This window comes from Polypterus senegalus, chromosome 18 (genome assembly GCF_016835505.1).
Source record: "Polypterus senegalus isolate Bchr_013 chromosome 18, ASM1683550v1, whole genome shotgun sequence".
NCBI lineage: Eukaryota > Metazoa > Chordata > Cladistia > Polypteriformes > Polypteridae > Polypterus > Polypterus senegalus.
The window spans coordinates 88,013,935-88,035,510 of NC_053171.1; the positions used below are offsets into that span (position 1 = coordinate 88,013,935).

Here is a 21,576-nt window from a genome sequence, read left to right on the forward strand (position 1 = left end):
ACTGCGACTGCCAACTGGTTTGCTGAAATAGATTGATAGCCGGCCTGTCGTACATTCCTGCTGGCCATCGAGTTGCCGAACAGGCGCCAACAACAACCACAGCATGTAGCAACAGACATTTTATGTTGATTTCTCTGTGAAATCAGTGCTTTTCAGAAAACTTTTGGAAAAAATATTCAGCCCTCAAAGAGTTAAACTTCAGTGCCATAATGCCACGCTGCTTACACTGCCTGTATGGGTGCTGTAATCAGTTATGGGCACGAAACAAAGATGGAGGTGTACTGCACCACAGCAACATCGCTTCTGCTTCTAGTGTGTACTGAGGTATCAGAAATATGAGATGGGGAAGGGGCGGGGGCAGTAGGTGGGAGGCGGGGTTTGGTAAACCCAGCCCTCCCCACTGGAAGGCCAAGGCAGGGGGAGCAGGGCAAACTATCGAATAGCGCAGCACTAATGCAATTAGTAAAATCAGCCACACTACGAACTGCTACCAAATAAACCACAATTCCTTCAGAACACCCTGACTATGTAGTTTCACAGATATGTTGCATTTTGTTTCTGTTCTGTGCAGATTCATCAAGGATAAGATAAAAACAGTCAGTACATCACCAAAGTGAACTGGTTTAGCCTTGGCGGTTCTCCGGGATGGGTAACACATTGATGCTGGAGTGGCAAAAAACTCCATTAGATAAGAAAAAATCTGAGTCATCAGGTGTCCAGTTTAGGAAAAAGAGGAACGTGCGAAAGATAAATGTATGCAGCTATGTCATCTCTCTGTAAGTATAAAACGTGATGAAATATTCGTTACCATACAACACTTATGTTTTTTAGCCTGTGTTGCTATGCTATTACATAGAGTATAGGGTGACAGTATTCCGCTTGCTGTCCAACTAGCTGACATAACATTGCGCGTATCGTTTTTTTACACAGTGTCCTAATGATAACGTGTGCAGCCAGAGGCAAACAAACACATTGTTGATTTACTTCACTTTCATTGAGGTGACATGTGTGCTTGTATCGAGTCTGTCCTGAGCTCCGTAAGGGGCGTTTTCTGACGTCTCGATTAGGCTGATATTTTGAGTCTTTTAGGGTGTCTTATATGCTTAGAATTACCCGTGGAGGTTGTATGCTTCATTTTTCCTTTGTTTAGATAAATTCTTTTTTTTTAATGATTATTTGTTTACTTGATTCTCCTCTCCTTTCCCTTTTGATATTTATTTTGGGACTTTTAAGAGTTATTTGAATTTTAAAAACCTATTCTCCATTTTTGGAACCTGGAAAGGCCTGAAGCCTGCCTGTGGAGTTGGGAGACCTGACTGCCTAAGGAGAGGCCTATTCTAGGTGGGTCTTTTAAAGGCCTCACACTATTTTTCTTAGTTGTTGTTGTAACAGAGCAGCACACAAAAAACATTTTGTAGACTAGAGTCAATAAGGGGCTCACTGTTAGTGTAAGGAGTTCTGTTTAAGTCAGGGTTCTTTGTCTGGCTTCTATTAAAAAAATTTTTATTTGTTTGAATTTCATTTTTGACTTCTTAATTACTAATGTTTACGATGACATTATTTGTCTAAGGGCAGCATGGTGGCGCACTGCTGCCTCACAATAATGACAGGAGTTTACATGCTCTCCCCGTGTCCCTTCATCGTTTCCTCTGGCTGCTTGGGTTTCTTCCCTAAGTCCAGTGACATTAGGTTAGGTGGTATGTTGATGCTAAATTGCCTGTGTGTTCACCCTGCAACAGACTGGTGCCCTGCCCAGGGATTGTTCCTGCCATGTGCCCTGAGCTTTCTGGGTTCGGCACCAGCTGCCCTGCAGCCCTGCTTATGATAAAGTGAGTGTGAGGGATGGGTGGAGAGACTATTTGTCTAATTATGTATTTACTGTATATGCCCATTATTTCGTTTCTGTGTGGGTATTTTGTTGGTTTTTTTTTTCTCCCTGATGTACTTTGTGTGGTGGTTGGACTCCCCAAGAGGCGGGGCCACGATTACCTCACAGCTAAAGGGCCGCCTCCTCCTCCTTATAAAGGCAGGCAGAATTACAATTTGCCCCACCAACAACAAAACCTCTTTCCATTTTTAAATTTTTTTTTTTTTATATTCCTGGCCACCTGCCTTCCTGATGTCCTAACCACATTTCATAAGGGATAAAGCAGCGGGCTCACTTGTTCCAAGAGAGATGTGGACAAGCCCTGTTAGTTGGGGAGACATTTAATATTCTTTTTCGCCTCTGGGATTTTTGTGGATGGGATTCCTGTAAATCACTCTTATTTACTTTTTCTTATTTGGCTGACGCCTTTATCCAAGGTGACTTGTAACATTTGAGACACGATTGGCTCCATTTCTTTTGGTTTTCCAGTTGGAAGACAGACAGGTCAAGTGACTTACTAGGGGACACGCAACATTAGTATTGGGATTTGAGGTCACAACCTCAGGGTTTGCAGTCCAAAGCCTACACCACTCACTACACCACTGTGTGAATCTGCTGTTCCCGTATGATGTTATGCAGTAAATATTCTAACCCCATTCACCGCTGTTTAACATTTGAAGCAATGGCTGTACCAGCACTAAACATGTACAGATTTTCGTGGAAACCGAAGGCTTTTTGATAAGTGCACTCACCCTTTGTTTTTCTTCCAGTTTTTGAAAGCACAGCAGTGACTTGGATAGGTGAGATCTGCCCTCGTGAGATGCAGGAAGGTTCTGATAGGTGGCAGCTTCTTAAGCGTCCAGGTATTCTTTGCCATCAGTTCTTTTAGCGTTTCCAGACCTTTGTTCGGCAAAGAGGTTATGCTGGTCTGTGAAACGTCACTGAAACCCAAACACATGTAACACATTACAAACCGTGTAATCTCCAGCTACCACACATGGACAATTACGATATCTTCAAATCTGTCGTCTGGGATCGCATTTAGAGCAGAAAGTGGTTTAACGCTCACTGCTTGACACAAGGCCAATGAGCTCTTTCAGCGTCGATTCATAACCGCGACACCACTGCCACCTCCAGGCCTAAGCAGGAAACCCGTCTTTATACAATGAGATGGTAAACCTACACAACATGTTATGTAAGTGGCCAGCCTGTTCTCTATTAAAGGAAATGATTGCTAATTGGGATGAATAATAATAAGTTACGTTTATTGAGCGCCTTTCACAAACCCGAGGTCGCTTTACATACAAAGTAAAAAAAATTACACAGATGACAAATGTCGGTAGAAGAGGAAAGTTTTCAGTTGAGATTTAAAAGTGCAAAAAGAGGAGCAAACTCAGAGAGACTGAGGAAGAGGAGTCCCAGAGTTGAGGGGCCATAACAGTGAAGGACCTGGTGGAGAGTCTGGTGCGTGGGACAGTCAGGAGATGACTGCTCGAGGACCTGAGAGAGCGACGAGGAGTGCAAGGAGCGGAGTGAGGCAGACGGGGGCAAACGTCATGTAGGGCTTTGAAGGTGAGAAGTAGAATCTTGAATTTAATCCGTGATGGAACTGGTAACCAGTGAAGCTGGGAGAGAACTGGGGAGATGTGAGCAGAACACTTTGTGCGGGTGAGGACTCTTGGGACATGAATCAATAAATCCTCTTGGCATTTGAACATGTGGCACTTTAACGTCTATTTCATGTCACTATGTTCACAGTTCTGCTGAATGACTATCCTTATTTACTTTTGTGCTGTACGTTTTCTCATTGCTATCTCACAGCTCGTAACAGTAAGAAGAAAGGCAAAAAAAATGCCCGACCAGGAATCTAGAAGTTATCCTACCCACAGGAAAGGCAAAGCCCACCTGATTTTTTTTTTTTTTTACCGACCTTCCCTGTTTAAAAAAAAAAATCCACTCAGAAACAAAAAATAAATACACAAAAAAACCAAGTTAAACAAATAAAAAGGATTGGAAGTAAAATGTAGTCAAAGAAAAAATCAAGCAAAGTTGGAAATTGTGAGATCAAAACACACCATCGCCAAAAAAAAACAAAACCCTAAATCAAAATTGAAAAGTCAAAGCCAAAACTCATTTACCAGGAATCCGCACCCAAGAAACTCGTACCCCAGGTCTGAGGGAAACCTCGAGCGAGAAATGAGTGGCGCTGGACTGATGACATCACAGGTCACACGCGCCAATCATTCCACATGGCAGTCACCCTAGCAACAACACACACACACAAAAAAAAAAAAAAATAGACAGCGTCCAGGAAAAGAAACTAAATAGTGCTGGAAGTTTGCGGTTTAATACTTTATAACGTTTTCCAAACTAGAAATGGAATCTGTGAATATGTGTAAAGCGACAAGCTGAAATAAGAAAAAAAAGAACAAATAAATCAATGTGAAACCAAATTAAAATGCACACCAGCAGCCTAATTTACTGTATAGATGTGTGTGTTGGTGATCTGCACGAATGCTCAGAGTCAGATGTGTGAGGTTTGGTGCTGTAGCATAAGAATGGTGGAGTGTACTAGAAGAAGATCAAACTAGGCGCAGAACACTAGAGGTGGAAAATACGGCAGGGGGTCCAGGTCCAGTAATGAAAGCCGAGCTATCGTCTGCAAATAGCATCGTCACGTATGTGGCTTGTCCCTCTAGACGAGTCAGCACTGTGTGCAGAGATGGCATCCTCTGTAAGCAAACTGATAAACGTCCAGGGTGGTGGGGATGTTGGCTTCAATGTAAGGGAGAGAGCCAGTCTTTCAAAGCACTTTATTATTTTGGTGTTCGAGCAATTAGACAACAGTCATTCATATTACTGATGTTGCCCCAAGGTGGAAAGCACCTGTTTTCAATCACAATCCAGTACAACCAGCTCATCACTATATAAGCAATCAGGAGGGAACAGAGAAAAAAAAGGGGAGGAAAGACGGAGATCACAATTCATTGCCACAAACCACCAGTACCTGCCGTTTTCCACATCGCGCTTTTGATACCAGTTTGTTTTAGTTTTGCCCGACTTGCTTCAATTCAGTCATCGCTAGAGACCCCGGGGTCGGACTTCATCATCCACCACAAGCCGAGGATTCACGGTGAGGATGTTCCATTTGTTCTGGGAAATACAAACGCATCACATATCTGTTGACCAGTCATCCGCATTCAGGACTCAAGTTCACGATCATTCATTCATTATTGTTATTTGTTGTTGTTTGTTTTATGTTACATGGGCAACGGAGGGTTTGTTGTGTAAATATATGGTGGTATCACGTTGTTGCTTTGGTGCAGGGATATCTACGCTCACCTAAAGGATTATTAGGAACACCATTCTAATACTGTCTTTGACCCCCTTTCGCCTTCAGAACTGCCTTAATTCTACGTGGCATTGATTCAACAAGGTGCTGAAAGCATTCTTTAGAAATGTTGGCCCATATTGATAGGATAGCATCTTGCAGTTGATGGAGATTTGTGGGATGCACATCCAGGGCACGAAGCTCCCGTTCCACCACATCCCAAAGATGCTCTTTTGGGTTAAGATCTGGTGACTGTGGGGGCCATTTTAGTACAGTGAACTCATTGTCATGTTCAAGAAACCAATTTGAAATGATTCGAGCTTTGTGACATGGTGCATTATCCTGCTGCAAGTAGCCATCAGAGGATGGGTACATGGTGGTCATGAAGGGATGGACATGGTCAGAAACAATGCTCAGGTAGCCTGTGGCATTTAAACGATGCCCAATTGGCACTAAGGGGCCTAAAGTGTGCCAAGAAAATATCCCCCACACCATTACACCACCACCACCACCAGCCTGCACAGTGGTAACAAGGCATGATGGATCCATGTTCTCATTCTGTTTACGCCAAATTCTGACTCTACCATTTGAATGTCTCAACAGAAATCGAGACTCATCAGACCAGGCGACATTTTTCCAGTCTTCAACTGTCCAATTTTGGTGAGCTCGTGCAAATTGTAGCCTCTTTTTCCTATTTGTAGTGGAGATGAGTGGTACCCGGTGGGGTCTTCTGCTGTTGTAGCCCATCCGCCTCAAGGTTGTGCGTGTTGTGGCTTCACAAATGCTTTGCTGCATACCTCGGTTGTAACGAGTGGTTATTTCAGTCAAAGTTGCTCTTCTATCAGCTTGAATCAGTCGGCCCATTCTCCTCTGACCTCTAGCATCAACAAGGCATTTTCGCCCACAGGACTGCCGCATACTGGATGTTTTTCCCTTTTCACACCATTCTTTGTAAACCCTAGAAATGGTTGTGCGTGAAAATCCCAGTAACTGAGCAGATTGTGAAATACTCAGACCGGCCCGTCTGGCACCAACAACCATGCAACGCTCAAAATTGCTGAAATCACCTTTCTTTGCCATTCTGACATTCAGTTTGGAGTTCAGGAGATTGTCTTGACCAGGACCACACTCCTAAATGCATTGAAGCAACTGCCATGTGATTGGTTGATTAGATAATTGCATTAATGAGAAATTGAACAGGAGTTCCTAATAATCCTTTAGGTGAGTGTAGATATGTATATATATATTTTTTTCCTACGTGTGAAAGTTGTATTTTTGTTATTTCAGTTAATATGATTAATTACTTAATTTCACATATCTGCTTTTGTGTGACTATATTTAATTTTTAAATGCGGGGAAAATTGTATTTGTTAGAGGTACGGGTTGATTTTATAAGAGTCACGTCGGTAATCTATCCAGGCCACAGGTCTTGGAGGTGTAGCTTCCGGCTTTGTAAAGGGTCGGCCGTTACACAATAATGGCTGACTTTAGGCATCCATCCATTATCCAACCCGCTATTTCCTAACCACAGGGTCATGTCTGCTGGAGCCAATCCCAGCCAACACAGGGCGCAAGGCAGGAAACAAACCCCGGGCAGGGCACACACACACCCACACTAGGGAGAATTTAGAATCACCAATGCACCCAACCTACATGTCTTTGGACTGTGGGAGGAAACCCACGCAGACACGGGGAGAACATGCAAACTCCGCACAGGGAGGACCCGGGAACCGAACCCGGGTCTCCTAACTGCGAGGCAGCAGCGCTCGCTACCCACTGCGCCACCGGGCCACCCAGACTTGAGGCATGCAGGGACCAATTCTAACATCAAGGAGAGATTAAAGACATTTGCAAATACCTCAGCAAGCTGCTCAGCACAGTTTCTAAGCACCCGTCCTGAAACTCCGTCCGGTCTAGCAGTTTACATGGAGTGACCCTCTGCAGCATGCGCCATACATCATACATGCTCTGTCTGAAGGTGGGAGACTTGCCATCCTCTGTGAGCTATAATCTTTCCAGGTTGCTAGATTCAAAGATGAGATCATTGGCCAATGTGACTTCACTGTGGGGCGAGACAGGGCTGCCCTTGTGGTCAGTAATAACTCTAATGCTTTTCCACATGCCTCTGGTATCCGCGCTGTAAGTATGATCTTCCACGTGTTTCCTGTCCAGGCCTTTGGCCCTTTTTTTTTTATACCTTTTTTCAGGTTTGACCTGGCAATGCTATGGGATCACCAGATTTAAATGCCTGGTTATATGCTTTTAAAAGGTGTTTCATCTCTTTGTTCATCTATGGTTTCATATTTTTAAAAATATTTATCTTCTTCTCCATAGTGACATTATCCACACAGCAACAGATGTAGAAAAGAACAGTGGATGTGTAGTAAGGCAGGAAGTTCAAAAAGAGGAATTTATCGCCAGCAGCTTTGAGACCTCCAAAGATGGCAGAGGGAATGTTAATCCTGAAGTTATAGAAGCGTCAACGAATAACATCAATACAAGGTCATTTGATTCATTGTTTTTAATAAGCAATTTTAGCATTTGAAACTCGGGGAGCCTCACTAAGAGCAAAGTGCAAGAAGGTGAGATTGAACAACTAGAGCCAAATAGGCTTTCTGAATGAACAACATGAAGAGAACCTTGAATGGTGAATTAGAAGCCTAAAGTGGGGATGATAGGCAAGCAGGAGTGTTTGAGCTGACCTTGCAGTAAGGCAGTAGCACAATTCTGGAGATAACATGTTAGCCAAGAAGAAGTGCGTGCAGTCAAGCCAGCTGAACTCTTTGTAATAAGTTAACAATTCAAGGAAGAACAGTTGACATAATCCAGACGAATCAATCATGCATCATAAGAAGAGGAAAAGGCTGAACACTGCGATGGTTCGTAAATGTCAAAAAGCGGATTTGAGCGCAGGCAGGATGGGACAGTCCCATGTCAGAGTGCTGTTGAGCACGGAAAGACAGCTGCAAAGGTTTGCAGAAGTGAAAATTCACTATAACAGAGGCAACCTTATTGGATTTCTACTTGCCTTTAACTCAGTCTGATGCTATTGAGGCTTAAAGTGAAAATTGTCTGTGGCTTATGGGTTTTCGCTATCGAGAGTTGAGGAAGAATCAGGTACCTCAAAAGGCTCCACAGCAGTGAGCCTGCAGAACTTGATCCATCATGGCATTGAAGTCCAAAAGAGTTTTTTTTTTGGATGTTTTAGGTTCAAGCCCTGGGGTTTCATTTATAAAATTTGATTTGAGCATGAAAATACTGTGGTGGGCTGGTGCCCTGCCTGGGGTTTGTTTCCTGCCTTGCGCCCTGTGTTGGCTGGGATTGGCTCCAGCAGACCACCGTGACAATGTGTTAGGATATAGTGGATGGATGGATTTGAGCATGAACATATGCATATCTCAAAAAACCGGAAAATGCATAACCAAAAAAAATGGATTTATAAAACCTGATGTATGCACATTTCTACACAGTTTACCATGTATAAATCACAATCATCTTCTAAATGTGTGTATGAGAACACACCTCAAACCCTAGTTGCCACCCTGAAACAACCATATATGGACTATGCTATTGAACCTCATACATATGCAGTCACAATACCAAAGAACTTCATTGGCTGGTGTAGCCGCCGCCCACCTGACACATGCAGACACCGTCGCCTGCATTTGAGGAGAGGAGTCCTATGGTGTACTCCGCAGTGCCTCTCCTCCTCCTCTCCTGGGGGATGGCATGATGCGCCAGCGTCTGAGTGAGTAGCCACTATCACCTGGCCCATGTGACAACACAGAATAGGCTGTATGAAACACTGAGGGTTCAAGCCAGCCATCACGTACAGCACCTTCAAGCAAGTCTTCTACTAATGGTGTTTTGCCTAAAAATACATTAAGTACGGGTTGACCCAGGCCACCGAGCCATGATGTTTGTCAGACTCATCTTGGCATCACAGATTACTTGTATATTAGTAGAATGTAACAAAGCAGTGTCATTTGCGCTAGGTGCCCTTATGACTGCTGTCAATTGCCCTGACTACATTAGAAAAACTGGGCACTACTGTCAATTGTTTTTTCACGAGTACTACAGTCGTCTGCTAGGGTTGAACAACTGGCTACAGGGTTTCTGCAAGAAGAAGGATGTCGGCTTCATCAACAATTGGAATCTCTTTTTGGAAAGGCCGCGTCTCTTCAAGCGTGATGGCCTGCATCCGAACAGTTTCGGCGCCCGGGTCCTCTCCGAAAACATATCGAAGGTAATTCGTTTTTCTTGACTATCTATCTCTGCTCTTAACCCCTTCCGAAATAATACTGCTGTGCCAGGACATGATGAATGTTGAATAGAGTCTTCCGTTAAAGTTCACACCATTAATACTGTAATAAGCAATCTCAATGCACGTAGAAAACCTAGGAAATACGGCATAAACTCCAATAATCTAATTAAAATCACTATTTTAGAGGAACAATGTATTAAAATTATAAAAACAGATCACAGATTAAACAAAAAATACACACAGAGCGCTAATAATAATTTAGTTCCTATTCCAAATATCAATAACGCACATAGTACTCATCTCTGCACCTCCGAAACATTAAATATGGCACTATTGAATGTTAGAGCTTTAACTAACAAAACGTTTTTTATCAACGATCTTATTAGTGATAAAAAAATAGATCTTATTGCACTAAATGAAACATGGCTTGAATTCAGATGCGCGTCAGTTTTAATCGAATCTGCCTCCGGATTACAGTTTTACTCATGCAAACCGCCAGGGAAAAGGGGGGATTGGCTAACATTTACTCGAGCGATTAAAATGTAAAGATGTCAGTTTTGGTAAGTTCAAGTCCTTTGAGTATCTCGCCGTTGTTATTCATGGAGATTCTCAAGTTCTAGTACTATCCGTGTATAGACCTCCTAAATATAACGCGTTTTTGAGGAATTCTCTGACTTAATGTCAATTTTAATTACTAACTATGACACACTCCTAATAGTTGGCGACTTTAATTTTCATATAGATAATCAGTGTGATCTAAAAGTAAAAGAATTTATGAACCTCCTGGATTCTTTTGATTTGAGACAACTCATAAATCAGCCTACACATAAAGCAGGTCATACATTAGACTTAGTGATTACTAAAGGACTGAAAGTTGATATAAAACAGATCATTGATATTGGTCTATCAGACCATTTTCTTCTACTTTTAATATAGAAATAATGATAAAAACACTCATGAGAAGCATATTGTTAAAAACGCTTCTTTGATTCGCAGCAGCTTTAAAACTTACAAACATTTTAAGCAATCAGTCCGTTTATAGTGCCAGCTATAATAGCGAGGACAATGTAAATAGTAAGGTGGAAAGATTTAATTCTAAAGTGAGAGCTGCTGTTGACATAGTTGCACCTGAAAAGACAGTGAAAAAATCTTCTAGCATTGTTATACCATGGAAGACCCAAAGAGTGTCTGATTTAAAGAGAACATGCCGTAGAGCTGAGCGTCAATGGAGGAAGACTAAACTTACTATCCACCACGAAATATTAAAAGTCAAAATAACAGAATACAATAACACTGTCCGTCTTGAGAGACGCTGCTATTTCTCAAGATTATAAATAACAATGCTAGTAATCCCAGAGTCTTATTTTCACAATTGATCGCCTACTAAACCCAGGTAGCTCAAAGGAATGCCTCCTAAGTGCTTCCAGTGAAACCTGTGAGGCTGTCGCTGTATTTTCAATCAAAAATTAATGATATTAGAAATAACATAGTATATCTCCCCAACACTAAGGATCCCCCTAAACCCCAACATCCTGTTATAAACAAATTAAACTCTTTCACTAGGATAGATTTACCTGATTTACAAAAAATAATCTCTCAATTAAAACCCTCCACCTGTCCTTGACCCGATACCAACAAGGTTTTTCAAAGAAGTATCAGGCGTGCTAATTGATAATGTTCTTGACATAGTAAATTCGTCACTAGATACTGGGGTCTTCCCAGACTGTCTTAAGACTGCTGTAGTTAAACCCCTACTTAAGAAACATAATCTTGACCCTCAGCTCTTGAAAATTTTAGACCCATCTCTAACCTGCCTTCTTAAGTAAAGTTCTAGAGAAGGCAGTCATTATGCAGTTAAATGACCACCTAAATAAACATGCTATTCTTGATAAATTTCAGTCAGGTTTTAGAACAAATCACAGCACAGAAACTGCACTCGTTAAAGTAGTAAATGACTTGCGGGTAAATGCAGACAGAGGCCATTTATCTGTTCTCATCCTCTTAGATCTGAGTGCTGCATTTGACACCATTGATCACAACATTCTTAGAAATCGCCTTAGTCAATGGGTGGGCCTCTCTGGCAGTGTCTTAAATTGGTTTGAATCCTACCTGACAGGGAGAAAATATTTTGTTAGTTGTGGGAATTACAACTCGAAGACACATGATATCCAATATGGTGTTCCACAAGGCTCTATCCTGGGTCCGCTGTTATTCTCAATCTACATGCTTCCGTTAGGTCAGATTATCTCAGGGCACAACGTGAGCTACCACAGCTATGCTGATGACACACAGCTGTACTTATCAATAGCACCTGATGACCCTGATTCTATTGATTCACTAACACAATGTCTGACTAGTATCTCAGAATGGATGAATAGTAATTTTCTCAAGTTAAATAAAGAGAAACTGAAATTTTAGTGATCAGCAATAATGGATACAATGAGGCTATTAGAAATAAACTGGATACATTAGGATTAAAAGTCAAGACGGAGGTAAAAAGCTTAGGGGTGATTGTTGACTGTAATCTGAATTTTAAATCACATATTAATCAGATCATTAGGACAGCATTTTTCACTTAAGAAACATAAGTAAAGTTAGACCTCTTATATCACTGAAAGATGCTGAGAAATTAGTTCACGCTTTGTTTTCAGTCGACTAGATTACTGTAACGCACTCCTCTCAGGACTACCCAAAAAGATATAAATCGTTTGCAACTAGTGCAGAATGCAGCTGCTAGAATCCTAACTAGGAAAAGAAAATCAGAACACATCACTCCAGTTTTGATGTCACTACACTGGTTACCTGTGTCATTCAGAATTGACTTTAAAATTCTGCTTATGGTTTATAAAGCCTTAAATAATCTCGCCCCATCTTATATATCGGAATGTCTGACACCTTATATTCCAAATCGTAACCTCAGATCCTCAAATGAGTGTCTCCTTAGAATTCCAAGAACAAAACTTAAAAGAAGTGGTGAGGCGGCCTTCTGCTGTTATGCACCTAAAATCTGGAATAGCCTGCCAATAGGAATTCGCCAGGCTGATACAGTAGAGCACTTTAAAACACTGCTGAAAACACATTACTTTAACATGGCCTTTTTATAACTTCATTTTAATCGTAATTTAACTTAATCCTGATACTCTGTATGTTCAATTCATCATAATAACTATTCATGGTGGCTCTAAAATCGGTACTGACCCCTACTCTCTTTTCTGTTTCTTTTTCCGGTTTCTTTGTGGTGGTGGCCTGCGCCACCTCCACCTACTCAAAGCTTCATGATGCTCCAACAATGATGGACGGATTAAAAGGAAGAAGTCTACGTGACCATCATCATCATCAAGCCCTTCCGTGAGAATCCTAAACCCAAAGAGGACTGTTTCATTTATGTTAGGTAGAATGCCCAGAGGGGACTGGGCGGTCTCATGGTCTGGAATCCCTACAGATTTTATTTTTTCTCCAGCCGTCTGGAGTTTTTGTTTTTCTGTCCCCTGGCCATTGAACCTTACTCTTATTCGATGTTAATGTTGATTTATTTTTTTTATAATTATGTCTTTCATTTTTCTATTCTTTAATATGTAAAGCACTTTGAGCTACTGTTTGTATGAAAATGTGCTATATAAATAAATGTTGTTGTTGTTTCACGTTGGCATGTATAAGTAAATCATACGAAAGCACAATGTAGTGTTTCTGGGACAGCAGGCATGATGGAGCAGAAGCTTGGATGAGATATCCATGACCTGTTGGCCAGGTCTGTCTGGTAGGTGGCTGTTGCCAGAAGCTAACTTTTGTTAAAACTTGCATATGAACGGGTAGAACCCAATTTCAGGCAGTCTGTCTTCCCATTGCTAGAGCCAACTCCGTACACAGCTCCAAGGGAATGAAAGTCTAAATCGGCTCATAAGCTGGTCATCGTCATTGAGCAAAAGTTGGCCATTGGCATGTTTGGCACTGCTTGAAGACTATGTCATGTTGTGTCAAACTGATAGACTATGAACAGTCTGTAGAGCCTTACATTTATAGCTTTGTGTTTGCAGCGAGTCAATGGTGCCTGTCTTTTTACTGCAATTTGGTTTTGAATCCTGAGAAGTGACAACAGGAAGCCGATTTAAACTGACGAAAAAACAAAACAGTTCTTCAGTGCAAATAAGCAGCATTGGCTCGCTCTAGCCGCCGTAGCATTACGTTTTTTCTCAAAAAAAAACTTGAAAGCTTGAAAAATGCCATTTTTATTAAAATTTCCCCTTGGGATTAATAAAGTATCTATCTATCTACTGTACAACATCCATCCATTTTCTAACCCGCTGAATCCGAATACAGGGTCACGGGGGTCTGCTGGAGGCAATCCCAGCCAACACAGGGCACAAGGCAGGAACCAATCCTGGGCAGGGTGCCAACCCACCGCAGGACACACACAAACACACCCACACACCAAGCACACACTAGGGCCAATTTAGAATCGCCAATCCACCTAACCTGCATGTCTTTGGATTGTGGGAGGAAACCGGGCGCCCGGAGAAAACCCACGCAGACACGGGAGAACATGCAAACTCCACGCAGGGAGGACCCGGGAAGCGAACCCAGGTCTCCTAACTGCGAGGCAGCAGCACTACCACTGCGCCACCGTGCTGCCCACTGTACAACATGCAAAAGTATAATAGTGATACAAATAATAATAATAAAAACGATGACTAATATTAGTAATAAAATGAACGGTACACTGCACGTGTGCAAGTAACATTAGCATCGCTTTCAGATTCCCAGAATCGCTTTCATTGACCGTTCCAGGTTCACTGCCGGAACACAGATTCACTTCATCATCACTGCTAATGAGAGCCGTTTCTTACGAGACACCATTATAAGCAGTGGCGGTTTTTGATATGGGCAACGTGGGCTGTTGCCCGGGGCAGCATCTTGGGCATCTGCAAAAAACTTATTTTTTTTTTGCGTGCGCCCATGCTGCCCTGACATCATGCCAGCGCATTTTTGGGATTGCATGGGCACAGATCGGTTTTCTATTGCCCATTTGCGGGGAATAAGGGCACCCTTCATTTGCGAGGGATTCTCCAGCTGGCTGGCGAGGCATCTAATAACCAGCTCGATAAATAAAAACAAACACAAAAGCACCAGACGTTATGATATAGACTTATAATTTGCACCAATGTGTTTTCTAAAATCTTTCACACCCATATATGCGGGAAGTGAGTGCAAGGGCCCTCGGTGCCCTGCTTGCTGCTGCTGCTGCTGAAGTCTCACACACAACCTGTCGAAAGGGGAGGGGGGTGCTTCCAATTAAAGCACATTTCATTCAAACGTCTCGGACCACGTACAAATCGGTTTACAACCAAAAAGTTTGCCAAACTTTTGCATCTGTTCACGACCACACACTCGGTATACGAACAAGCCAGTTTCCCTTTCGGTTTGTGTGCGCCGATGATTTCCGCACATGTTCAGTCTCTCCCTGTGCAGCAAGAGCAAGAGAGAGACACACACACACACACACAGGCATGCGAGAGAGACACACACACACACAGGCGTGCGAGAGAGACACACACACACACACAGGCATGCGAGAGAGACACACACATGAGAGACACACACAGGCGTGCGAGAGAGACACACACACACACACACAGGCGTGCGAGAGAGACACACACACACACACGAGAGGGTTGGACGCATAAGGTAGAGAAGGTAGTTAAAGAATGTTTTTGTTTTCACTTCTGTTTACAGCTGTCGGTTCGTAGCGTGCATTGTTGTAATGTTACTCTTCTTGGTGGTTTATTAAATTACAGATTTTTCAAATGTTCCTTTTTTCCCTGTGCTTAAAACTCATTAAAAAAAGTGTTTTTAGCGAGTGGTTCGTAGCGCTATATAGCGCAAACTCTTGCAGTGTCAGTTTTCTCTGTTGTTCAAGGTTTTCTTAGTGTTATTCAATGTTTTTACATTTAGTTTACTATTACGCTGTGTACTCTATGGTATAATTAACTATATTTGTGCTTAAAAACTAAAAAAATATATATATATATATATATATATATATATATATATATTTACATAAAGTTTGTACGGTCTGGAACGGATTAATTGTATTTACATACAATCCTATGGGGGAAATTACTTCGGTTCACGACCAAATCGGGTTACGACCAGAGTTTTGGAACGAATTATGGTTGTGAACCGAGGTTCCACTGTATTGTCAATCCAAGCCCATTATGTCACAATTCATTTTTCCTAGGTTATGCAAAATCGCAGAAATCGTTAGATTGGTGGTGTTGGGGTGCCAGAGGGGGTGTTCTCCCAGGGCACCAAACAGACTAGGGCCACCCCTGATTATGAGGCTAGAAGAAGATGTGTCTACACGATTGCCCAAATAATGCTCGGGCCTGATGCTTACGCAAGACCCCCCTATACTGTTGCCTGAATAACGTTCGTCACTAACACACTTTTACAGCCCAAGTAAACCTCAGGTCTTATGTGAGACATATATCGTAGCCCGGCTGACATTCAGGACAAATGCTATGAAAGCTAAACTAAAGTAGAATCTTAGTCATATTGTTCACATTTGAAGTTTCAAAAGACTGTCATGTCAGCACACATTATAATAATAGTATAGTGATATGAATTACTATGCGTGTGAGTTGTCATTTAGCTGGTATGGCTGCATTTGCCTACTTGATCAAGGGTGTCATCATTTCCTAGTTTCTCTATAAAATTGCATATGAACGGTGCAGTTACCATAAAATGTATGCAAGCTCTCCTGTCAAGTTTTCTTTTATAAATCCCAACTTTGGCTTTTGTGTACGCACTTTTCAAGCCTCTTTTTGGATGTACACAAATTTAAAAAAATCTGACCCCTGGTCAGCAAGTGAGATCAAGGAAAAAGTAACAGTGAGAGATCCAGAAGATGGCGGACACTTACAATGCAGACAAGAGTTTGATTTTCCCACCAACAGCCACTCACTCCCTACATCTGGACAGGAGGAAGCGCACATCCAGGAGTAACTTGTTCATGTACGTTGAGCGTAGGTCTTAACATACTTCAGGAGGAAGCTGTGGTCAGGAGTTAAAAAGAGCAATCTAAGAGAAGGTTGTTCACAAAAAGTAGACTTTGTTCCTCTTATTGAAGTAAAATGTAGCAATTGTCTCTGCTCCTGCATAAACAATTAGGGGCCGGAAATGTAAGAGCCAATGTTAGAATGTTAATGCTCATATTAGATTGTTTAATGGAATCTTGGAAAGTGGAAGGATGCCTGAGGAGTGGAGAAGAAGTGTACTGGTGTTGATATTTAAGAATAAGGGGGATGTGCAGGACTGCAGTAACTAGAGGACGATAAAATTGATGAGCCACAGCATGAAGCTATGGGAAAGAGTAGTGAGGTGATGATTAGTGAGCAGCACGATGGTATCATGCCAGGAAAGAGTACCACAGATGCAATGTTTTCTCTGAGGGTGTTGATGGAGAAGTTCAGAGAAGGCCAGAAGGAGTTGCATTGCGTCTTCGTGGACTTGGAGAAAGCATATGACGGGGTGCCTCGAGAGGAGCTGTGGTATTGTATGAGGAAGTCGGGAGTGGCAGAGAAGTACGTAAGAGTGGTACAGGATATGTACGAGGGAAGTGTGACTATGGTAAAGTCTGTGGTAGGAGTGACAGATGCATTCAACGTGGAGCTGGGATTACATCAGGGATCGGCTCTGAGCCCTTTCTTACATGAAATGGTGATGGACAGGTTGACAGACGAGATTAGACAGGAGTCCCCGTGGACTATGATGTTTGCTGATGACATTGTGATCTGTAGCGATAATAGGGAGCAGGTTGAGGAGACCCTGGAGAGGTGGAGATCTGCTCTAGAGAGGAGAGGAATGAAGGTCAGTAGGACCACCAAGACAGAATACATGTTTGTGAATGAGAGGGAGGTCAGTGGAATGGTGAGGACGCAGGGGAGTAGAGTTGGCGAAGGTGGATGAGTTTAAATTCTTGGGATCAACAGTACAGAGTAATGGGGATTGTGGAAGAGAAGTGAAGAAGAGAGTACAGGCAGGGTGGAATGGGTGGAGAAAAGTGTCAGGAGTAATTTGTGACAGACGGGTATCAGCAAGAGTGAAAGGGAAGGTCTACAGGACGGTAGTGAGACCAGCTATGTTATATGGGTTGGAGACGGTGTCACTGACCAGAAAGCTGGAGATAGAGCTGGAGGTGGCAGAGTTAAAGATGCTAAGATTCGCATTGGGTGTGACGAGGATGAACAGGACTAGAAATGAGGACATTAGAGGGTCGGCTCAAGTTGGACAGTTGGGAGACAAAGTCAGAGAGGTGAGATTGCGTTGGTTTGGACATGTGCAGAGGAGAGATGCTGGGTATATTGGGAGAAGGATGCTAAGGATAGAGCTGTCAGGGAAGAGGAACAGAGGAAGGCCTAAAGAGAAGGTTTATGGATGTGGCGAGGGAGGACATACAGGTGATGGGTGTGACAGAGAAAGATGACGAGGACAGAAAGATATGGAAGAAGATGATCTGCTGTGGCGACCCCTAACAGGAGCAGCCGAAAGAAGAAGAAGATAATTTTCTCTCATAGCTATAGATTATGGTATAACCTTTCACCCTGTGTAAGTTTATATGAGATAGAACTTTCTTAGCTGTATCTGCAATACCGTGTGTTAATTAAGACAGTGTGTGTTAGCAATAGTCCCATAATTAGCATGGACTGAAAGATCCATTTGCTGGTAGACCCAAGGTAGACACACGGTATCCCTCTTGTGTTTGAAGGGCAGGATCTGCACTGGAAAGACTCGCACAGATGATCGTCAGGTACTGTAGAGGCCATATAAACTGAGGAGAGAAGCATGCAGTTCCTGAAGGGAAAATTTGAAATTGAACAAAACTGAGTCAGAATAAGAGAGAGAAGGATCAAATTCTTTAGTACATAAATAATTTTCAGAAATTTGAGGCTTACAGAGGCAAAGTGAGGCTGAAGGACCAGATTAACAATATGACCGAAAAAGACCGATGGGCTTAGAGTCTAGTGAGCGTCTGGTAAGGAAGAAAGTGAAAGGCATCATATACAAGCTGTTAACACTGGAGAAAAAGTAAGAGTAAGTAAACTGGAAAAGAACGAGGCGACGGAGGAACATAAAGGCAGCACAATGTGTTGTAAATAACAAGGGTGATTTTAAAAAAAAAAAAAAAAAAGAATATAGCATCAATAGTCATGGTGAGCAGAGGTTTAAGGTAAGTAATAATTGTACGACAAACAGAGATCAATCAGTTGGAAAGAGGGTCATGACATAGCCCTCTTCATCACAATTTTTTTTTTTTGCTATGTCAGGTATTAAAAAAATTAGGGTTTGAAATCCGCTTTGCCTTCTTCATTCGGTTATTGTTATATACCGTAGTACTAAAGTTGGCCTGTTAATCTTTAATGATGTGTGGTGTCTAACACTTTATGAAGTGATGCATGTGCAGGGACAGTGATGGGAAAGTGTCCATAACCACAGGGCTGGAAATAAATAATATCATCAACATGGCAGCAGATAACTGTAAACAATGAATGCATATACAGTTAGGTCCATAAATATTTGGACAAAGACAACTCTTTTCTAATTTTGGTTCTGTACATTACCACAATGAATTTTAAATGAAACAACTCAGATGCAGTTGAAGTGCAGACTTTCAGCTTTAATTCAGAGAGTTGAACAAAACGATTGCATAAAAATGTGAGGCAACTAAAGCGTTTTTTGAACACAATCCCTTCATTTCAGGGGCTCAAAAGTAATTGGACAAATTTAATAACTGGAAATCAATTGTTCATTTCTAATACTTGGTTGAAAACCCTTTGCTGGCAATGCCAGCCTGAAGTCTTGAACTCGTGGACATCACCAGATGCTGGGTTTCCTCCTTTTTAATGCTCTGCCAGGCCTTTACTTTCAGTTGCTGTTTGTTTGTGGGCCTTTCTGTCTGAAGTTTAGTCTTCAACAAGTGAAATGCCTGCTCAGTTGGGTGAAGATCAGGTGACTGACTTGGCCATTCAAGAATTTTCCACTGCTTTGATTTAATAAACTCCTGGGTTCCTTTGGCTGTATGTTTTTGGTCATTGTCCATCTGTACCATGAAACGCCGCCCAATCAATTTGACGTCATTTAGCTGATTTGAGCAGACAGTACGTCTCTGAACACCTCAGAATTCATTCGGCTGCTTCTGTCCTGTGTCACATCATCAATAAACACGAGTGTCCCAGTGCCACTGGCAGCCATTCACGCCCAAGCCATCACACTGCCTGACTCCACCGTGTTTTACAGATGATGTGCTATGCTTTGGATATTGAGCTGTTCCACGCCTTCTCCATACTTTTTTCTTGCTGTCATTCTGGTAGAGGTTGATCTTGGTTTCATCTGTCCAAAGAATGTTTTTCCAGAACTGTGCTGACTTTTTTAGATGTTCTTTAGCAAAGTCCAATCTAGCCTTTCTATTCTTGAGGCTTATGAGTGGCTGGCACCTTGCAGTGCACCCTCTGGATTTACTTCCATGCAGTCTTCTCTTTATGGTAGACTTGGCTATCGATCACACCCCTGGAGAGTGTTGTTCACTTGGTTGGATGTTGTGAAGGGGTTTCTCTTCACCATTGAAATGATTCTGCGATCATCCACCACTGTTGTCTTCCGTAGACGTCCAGGTCTTTTTGCATTGCTGAGTTCACCAGCGCTTGCTTTCTTTCTCATGATGTACCAAACTGTAGATTTTGCCACTCGTAATATTGTAGCAATTTCTCAGATGGGTTTTTTCTGTTTTTGCAGCTTAAGGATGGCTTCTTTCACCTGCATGGAGAGCTCCTTTGACCGCATGCTGTCTGTTCACAGCAAAATCATCCACACGCCAGCACCACACCTCAGATCAACTCCAGGCCTTTTATCTGTTAATTGATAAGACATAACGACGGACTTGAACACACCTGCCTGTGAAATAGCCTTTGAGTCAATTGGCCAATTACTTCTGAGCCCCTGAAATGAAGGGATTGTGTTAAATAAAATACTTTAGTTGCCTCACATTTTTATGCAATCGTTTTGTTCAACTCACTGAATTAAAGCTGAAAGTCTGCACTCCATCTGCATCCGAGTTGTTTCATTTAAAATTCATTGTGGTAATGTAGAGAACCAAAATTAGAAAAAAAAGTTGTCTCTGTCCAAATATTTATGGACCTAACTGTATATTCACTAGAAACAGAAAGATTCAAAATATTTCCAAATATCAAAGATGGTCCATCATGGCCATGATAGGGAATGAAGACTTGGGACATAACTGAAAGTCGTGAACAAAATGGTAATGTTGCCATTCTCTCTACCGATCACTTGTGAGAAATACTTTGAGCACTTGCTTCAGTGAGAGAAGTCTGTAAGGTCAGCGGTGGGAAGTCCGCACATCCTTAAGAACAGTAAGTCCAAACAGTCCCAGCATCATCACCAGCCTGGCATCTCGGGTCTTCAGTCTTGGCCTTAATTGCCTTGCTAACTGGATTTGCAACTCCTCAATGATTTGAAACCCCAGATCTGTTACAAGAGACAATCAGGGATCTCATGGCTCTTTTCTCCTTGCATGTCATCAGTGTAATTTCAGAATTATATTTTCTTTCCCTGTTCCAGACTCATTTAGTTGAGGTGCAGATGAAGTGAACATTACAGAAACAACATAGATTTACTTTAGACAGGAAACTTGAGGTCAGCAGATCCGTTACTGATACTTCGCATTTGGGGAAATGAAGTAATCTATGTGAAAACACTTTAGCACTCAGTGTCTGATTTTGTCATTTTCTCATGTTTTGTTAGCCACGTCATCAGCATGGTAATGAAAAGGCTTAATAGTTCTTGATTGTTAAGCTATCGTCGCGCGATGAAATGTTAAAAAGATCAGGACATCTCCAGCACACCAACAAGCAAAAGATGTTCATTAGAAGAAATTCAAGAAGGGTAGGTTGTGACCCTCTGAACCATTTCCCAATGGAGTTCAATCTTTGTCTCATCAGAACAGAGAATTTTGTTTCTCATGGTCGGAGAGTCCTTCAGGTGCCTTTTGGCAAACTCCAGGCAGGCTGCAATGTGCCTTTTACTAAGGAGTGGCTTCCGTCT

The 21,576-nt window shown here is 42.1% G+C and overlaps 1 protein-coding gene across 1 annotated transcript in view; it reads right to left on the minus strand.

The window, feature by feature from the left end:
* The window catches only part of tshr (thyroid stimulating hormone receptor), a 215,308-nt gene that overhangs the window by 3,623 nt on the left and 190,109 nt on the right, over positions 1 to 21,576 (minus strand). Inside the window, exon 9 of the mRNA XM_039741715.1 lies at positions 2,620 to 2,808. Coding sequence (XP_039597649.1) covers positions 2,620 to 2,808 — 189 coding nt within the window. The remainder of the gene's footprint in view (positions 1 to 2,619; positions 2,809 to 21,576) is intronic.